Source organism: Bos javanicus, chromosome 16 (assembly GCF_032452875.1).
Source record: "Bos javanicus breed banteng chromosome 16, ARS-OSU_banteng_1.0, whole genome shotgun sequence".
In the NCBI taxonomy this organism is placed as follows: Eukaryota; Metazoa; Chordata; class Mammalia; order Artiodactyla; family Bovidae; genus Bos; species Bos javanicus.
The window spans coordinates 5336496-5343262 of NC_083883.1; the positions used below are offsets into that span (position 1 = coordinate 5336496).

Consider the following 6767-nt stretch of genomic DNA (forward strand, 5'->3'; position numbering starts at 1 on the left):
GGGCCACATGGCTTCAGTCACAGCTACTCATCCCCGTAACACAGAAGCAGCAAACCACATATGAACAAATGGGTGTGACTGCGTCCCAGTAAAGATTTCTTTATGGACATTAAAATTTTAATTCACCCACATTCATGTGTCCCAAAATGCATGTTCTTTTAATTTTTTTTCAATCATTAAAAAATACAAGAACTGTCTTCAGTCACCAGGCTGAGCCATTCTCATCTTATTCTCGGCCAGTAGTTGGCCATTTCCTCATTCAGAGTCCAGTGTTTCTCAAACTGTGTTTCCCAGAGTCATGGTCTAATACTTGTGGGAAAGACTGGGTTAAGGAGTGTTAAGCCCACACCAGGCTTCTGGCTCCTACAGGGCACAAAGGTTTCCAAGAGGGGCAAGCACGTGCCAGCCTTCTCTAATTTACTGAGAGTGAAATCCTTAGTGCACAGAGAGTCTTGCAGATAAGCATCCCTCAGGACCAGGTTCTGGGGAACATGCATTGGAAACACCACTCCAGTCTGCCCCTCACCTACACCCTACACCTGAAGGCTGAGCGTCCTACTAGGAGGACACCCGGCCAGGTCTCTTGATGGCACTGATGCTCCCGTGGCGATGGGATAGAGCTTTTGTTTGCTCGCTTGCTTGTTTTAACTTTATGGATGTAGAAACTGAGGTTCGAGGTAGCTAGATGACCTGCCCCTGTCACGCTGCCAGTGGCAGAGCTGGAACTCAGACCCAGCGCTCACCGCACCCAGGGGCTGCTTCCCCCATGGCCCCACTGTCTAGAGTGAAGGTTGACTAGCAGTGACGTCATTCTCTGGGAAAGCATGACCGGTTTCCCTTTCTCCACCTCCCTCTGCCTCCCCCGCTCCTCCCCCACAGCCCCCATGTATATGAAGCTCCACAAAGCCTGGCTTGCCTGCACACCTTTACTTTGGAAACAACTTCCACAGCTGGAACAAGAGCCTTCCATCCACTGTTACACCCCTGGTTGGTGCATGGTGTGTGTGTGTGGACGCCTGCCCAACTTTCTTCCTCTACGACAGGAACCAGCCACCACCAACCAGCAAGCCCTCAAGCATCCCTTCCAGGGCCCAAGGTGAGTGATGGGAGATTCCCGAGTACTTGGCTTTGAAGCCTTAGACCGACTGCCGCCCGACTGAGCATAGGGGCTGGGGGGACACAGAGGCGAACTTTGTCAGCGTTTATGTAAAGGGTGAGATACGCCATGAGGAGGAGCTGCTCTCTTGGGTTTAACATCGGAAGAGTTTAGGCTGGAGGAGAGGAAGGCTAGGAGGATTATGAAGCCCACAGGTGAATTTGCAAGAGGCTGAAGAGCCGGTGGCATTGGAAAGAAGGGACCAGGAAGACTCTGAGGGAGAGGCTGGAGCTCAGAGCTGCATGACAGGACAACGCATGCTGGCCCCAGGCCTGCTCCTCTGGCTCGCGAGTTGGCAGGCACTGGGGAGACAGACCTTCTCCTGGCTTCCCGCCCAGCTGAGGGGTGGAAGACCAAGCGTCCTCAGGTGCGAGACCAGGGCCTGGAGTAAGCAAGGGCGGGACCGAGCTCTGAGGAAAGAAGCAAGAAGAGAAGCAAAGGGCCAAGGAGTCATGGAGAAGCAATCTCTGCATACAGTTATGACAGACAGACAAGGGGATTCCCTGCCTCTAGCTTGCGGCTCTTCACACAGTCATGCAGTGGAAGGCTTTAGAGGTGATTCATGTGAGTCCTCCTGATCCCTCCTCTTGTTCAGTCACCTGAAACATTACTTCCCAGCGTCAAGAGTGAGTCGGTCAGCTGAGGTGGCAGAGTGAGTGTGCGTACCAGCTCGCCCGTCCCTGTGGGCCAGGATTAAACCCGCAGCGCCTCTGGATGGTGATGGGAGTCAGAGGTGGCCTTCTCCGGGGGGAGGGAAGAAAGACCTGCCCATGTGTGTCCAGTGACTTGAGGGCAGAACTCAGATCGGCGAATGTGTTCTGCCGAGTCTGAGATCCTTGTGTGTGTTCTTTGGCACATTATAACTCCCCGTTTCTTCACTTTTCTTGGTCAAATTCTGACTGGTGGGTGGGCTGTTGGCTAGAGAGGACTGTAACGGAGCAGGGAAGGTGGGGCAGGGCGTGTGTGTGTGTGTGTGTGTGTGTGTGTGTGTGTGTGATGCAGAGGGGAGTGCTGAGGGAGGAGGTAGCAGGGATAGCCAGACCACTGGGAGTAAGACTGAGGGGCAGAAAGGCCCTCGGGGCCGAAAAACCGTTGCCTCGCCCAGGGCACCCTGGCAAGGCCACACGTTTGAACTGTTCTAACACCAGGAACGCACCCTGGTTTCAGGTTTTGCATCTGTGTGTCCCCAAGGCTGGCTGCGGCAGAGGCAAGGAGCCTTACTCCAGGGGGACCACGCCTGAGGCTGAGGGCCTTGCTCACAGGGCTGCCTCCTTACCCCAGCAGGATGCTCCCTCACAGGGGTGCCCCCTTCCCCCAGCAGGATCCTCCCTCACAGGAGTGCCCCCTTCCCCCAGCAGGATCCTCCCTTACAGGGGTGCTCCCTTCCCCCAGCAGGATCCTCCTGGACCTTCTTTGCTGCAGATGAACTCTTCTATGCACGTGGCTGCTCTTCCCTGCTTGAGTCTGATGCTGCTTCTCTGGAGCCCGGGGCCTTGGGTCCGGGGCCAAGAGTTCCAGTTTGGGCCCTGCCGGGTAGAAGGAGTAGTTCTCCAGAAACTGTGGCAGGCCTTCTGGGCCATGAAGGACATTGTGGTGAGTGAAGTGTTGTTCTGGACCCAGCCATGGAGGGAGGTGATTCTGGGCAAAGGAAAATATTTGATGATTATGGAGCCCTTTGCAGCTTGCTAATCATGTTCCTACCTAGGAGCTTAGTGAAGTCAGAGATATTGTGGGTCCACATTTCCTTCTGCACTCGATGAAACTGAGGCTCAGAAAGATGTGGCCAATCCATAGGAAAAGAAACACAGCCCATGAGGAATAAGAAGGAAGCCTGATTCATTTGCACTTCATCTCTGTCCCAGGGTTACATAAGCCTTCACCCACGGGAAGTCACGGGGAATCCTTTGAGACCCACCAGAGTTTTCACCTACTGCTTTGCCAGCTCCTCCTAGTTTGTTCCCACCTGCTGAGGCCTTGACTCAAGATTGAAAGAATGTTTAATTCTGAGTTGGGAAAGAACGGTTAATGCATCCTGTGACACGTACTCCTTAAAGGACAATCCAGACGCAAGGCAGAATGAAGGAGCTTGACAAGGCAGTCTGGGGAGAGAGGAGGGTGCTGGACTGGGACAGGACACCTCTGTGTGATCTTGACCTTGAAACCAATCCATACAGCAGCCTTCCCCCACTCCTATGCTATCAGTTTCCTTATTTGCACAATGAGGAGGTAGGACAAAGAATCAAGGATTCTTTGGCTGGAAACCCAAGAAGTGGCGGGCTGCAGGGGAAGCCTTGAGGTGCAGCCTCCCCGACTCTCCATGGAAGGTGGGGGTAACATCCTAGTGTAAGAATCCTAGTAGTTCTTAAAATGGGCATATTTCTTCATGCTTCAAGTGACCAAAGGAATCAAAGGACCAAGTCTTTTATCAAAGCTCTGAGAACGCCTAAGATTCCATCTGCCCCCGGGAGGCCAGGATTCATGATTTTCTGAAGCTGAAACCTTGTACCTCCCTGCCAGGAGCCAGCTCAGCATGGCCCTCCCTGGGTCCCCCCTGTGGCTTCTGAGGTCACGCAGACTAGATAGACTGAAGGGTCTGGGCAAGCAGCATGTACTTGCAAGGTTGGCTTCTATGTTGACCTCCAACCTGGAGACATCTGTCCTTTCTGTTCCCCAAGCAAGCTCAAGATAACATCATGAGTGTCCGGCTGCTGCGGAAAGAGGTTCTGCAGAACGTCTCGGTAATCAGACGTGGGGGAAGGGTGTTGTCTCCTCTGGGTGGCTGGTCTCCTGAGGGTGAGGCTGAGGGGTGCTCCAGGGGAGGCTGATAGAAGACTTCACTTCTGTCCCGGGCTGCGCCTGCACAGGTCAGGGCTGGGTGGTGAGCTGGAGGAGGAACACCTGGGCTGGTCTCCTCAGTACCCAGGGTATGTGAATACAGGACCTGAGGAGAGGGCGGGGACTGAGGCTTGTAAATATCTGTCTCCATTTAGCCAGTCTCCATCAATCTGGATTTCTCTTCTGCTCTCACTGGCCCAGAGCCGTCTGCCTGGGCCTCTTCCATGCCCCCACTTTCTTCTCACCCATCTAGGCAGTGAGTAAAAACCACCAAGCTCTGACCCCTGAGGGATGCCAAGCTCCCTTCTGTGGCGCCTCAGGGGCCCAGGGTGCAATTCCTGCCTTCATGGACACTAGTTTTCTCTCTCTTCATTTCTCCTTCTAAACCTTTTCCCTGCCAAAGCTCAGCTAACCAAGAGGTGGTGCTTTTCAAGGCCCATCACTGCCCAGAGCTATTAGAGAGGTCATGGGCTGGAGAAGAAAGAAATCTAACCACATGGGAGGCGGGAGTCCTGGGCGCCAGGCCTGGGCCTGCCACTCACTGGCTGTGGGACCCCGGATGAGCCCTTCCTTTCTAGGCCTGTGGGTCCTCTGGTCAAACAAAGATGTCCAAAGGGGCTCTGAAGCGTAAGACCCAACGCTTCAGAGCCCCATCTCCTGGAGGATCCCTGCCTCCACTTGTGCTTATCTTGCCCTGTGCACCACGTGGGTGGTTCATCAGGGTCAGAGTGGGCAGAGGCCTGGGCTTGGCAGTGACCCTGCCACCCCCTAGGAGACTGAGAGCTGCCACCTCATCCATGCCCTGCTGAGGTTCTACGTGAACACTGTCTTCAAAAACTACCATGACAAGGCTGTTGAATTCGGGATCCTGAAGCCATTCTCTACTCTGGCCAACAACTTCTTTGTCCTCGTGTCAAAACTGCAAGCCAGTGTGAGTAGAACAAAGTTGGGACAGAGGTCCACAGGAGATGCTGTGTTTTCAGAAGACTCCTCTTCCCTTATCTGGCCCTGGCTTTTATTCCGTGACAGGGAGCTGCAGGTGTCATGGAACGGGTCACAGGCTCTGGACACCAGCAGTGCTGGGTTAAGTCCAAGTCTAACAGACTGGGTGTCCATTTGCAAAGTGGTCAATCTCTCTCTCTCTCTCTTTTTTTTTTTTTTGTGCAAATAATCAATCTTATTTATTTAAAACACCTTTGAGAGAGAAATTGGGAGACCAAAACAAAACAAAAACAAAACCCCGAAAGTGGTCAATCGCTTTGGGCTTTGGTTTTCTTATCTATAAAGTGCTGATAATCACCTCTACCTGGCAAGACTACTGTGAGTATGAAAGGAGGCAGTCTCTGCTGCACGGTGGGAGGTCAGCATTGGCTGCCTTGGGGATGTGAGATTTGGAGCTGCCCTCTTAGGCCTTGGGAGTCTTTCTGGCATTACTAGGAAAGAGTGGGAGAAGGCACCTCTGCTCCTACCTGACACTTGGCACGATTTTCTTTCTCTGTTATCCAGCAGGAAAAGATGTTTTCCACCCGTAAGAGTGCACGCAGGCGATTTTTGCTGTTCTACCAAGCATTTAAACAGGTAATCAAGGCTGGGAACTGAGAGTTGCCCATCTGGAAGCAGACTACCCTGAACTGTCGCACGAGGGTGCCTTAGGGACCTGGTGTAGAATTCAATGTAGGGGACTCCATCCAGCTCGCCCTGAGCCACCTGACTTAGCAGGAGCATAGCTATACTGTAGCTGCGTTAGTTACCATACACTTTGCATAAACACTGCAAGTGACATGGCCAATTTTTCTGCCAGTTTTCAAGTTAAAATGCTATTCTATTTCCCTACAAGATGATTTCACTACCAAGGACATTCCAAAGTGAGAGCTTTATGGGTACCTGAGGTGGGCAATTGGTGAGTCAAAAGTGAGGGAGAAAGAAGGGAGAATCCCCAACCCCAACACAAGTCTGCAGTATTTTCCAGGATGCTCAAAAGGTCGAGTTTGTGAAAAAAGAATTATGTCGTCTTTTCCTAAACTAAGACAACAAAGAAAATTCCAGTTTCATCCCCAGCTCCCTCCCCAAGACAATCCAATTTCGATCATTTTTTGAGGAATAGATATTCCAGTTTATAAACAAATGGTGAAGAGCAATAACATACTAGGGAAAGGGACCACCCAGGTCTCAATTTCCTCATCTGCACAGTGGTCTCAGGTGGATGGAATCCACCCTGCACAGGGATTCTGATGCTTATTGTCAGGGACTCATGATGTTTTCCCCTTGCTCCTTATCTGCGGCCACTCACCAACCCATCTGTCCTTGCCTCCAAAGCAGACAGCGCACACAGAGAACTGATGGGTGGTGACTTTGTCAGAGGCCATCCTAAAGGGGTCACAGCCCGTGATCTACAGTCGCACCAGGTTCAGGGGTCAGAAGGAAACCTGTTCCTGTGGCTAACACGGCAGGTCTTCAACTTTCCTTTCCCTTTAGTTGGACAGAGAAGCAGCTGTGACCAAAGCCTTTGGAGAAATGGACATTCTCTTGAGCTGGATGGAGAAATTCTACCAGCTCTGAAGGCCTAGACCAGGATACCCTCCTTCTCCGTGTCATTTCAGACGAAGGTCCCTTCCCGTGATGTCCTCTGGGCACTTCACACTCTTGACCATGGGTCCTGTTCTTGGCCCCAGCTTACAACTTCATTCTTTAAGTGACCATAACAACAGTCATGGAAGGTTCCCTTGGATGCTGTGAATAATCTACAAAGCAGATTCCTATATTTATTACAACTCCA

General features: G+C 52.0%; 1 protein-coding gene across 1 annotated transcript; it reads left to right on the plus strand.

The window, feature by feature from the left end:
- Positions 1-995: 995 nt before the first annotated feature.
- IL24 (interleukin 24) lies at positions 996-6697 on the plus strand. The gene is made up of 6 exons (XM_061383788.1): positions 996-1096; positions 2515-2749; positions 3832-3894; positions 4764-4922; positions 5498-5569; positions 6467-6697. Exons 1-6 carry the CDS (start codon positions 996-998, stop codon positions 6548-6550), a joined length of 714 nt encoding a protein of 237 aa, XP_061239772.1. The 3' UTR covers positions 6551-6697.
- The last annotated feature ends 70 nt before the right edge of the window (positions 6698-6767 follow it).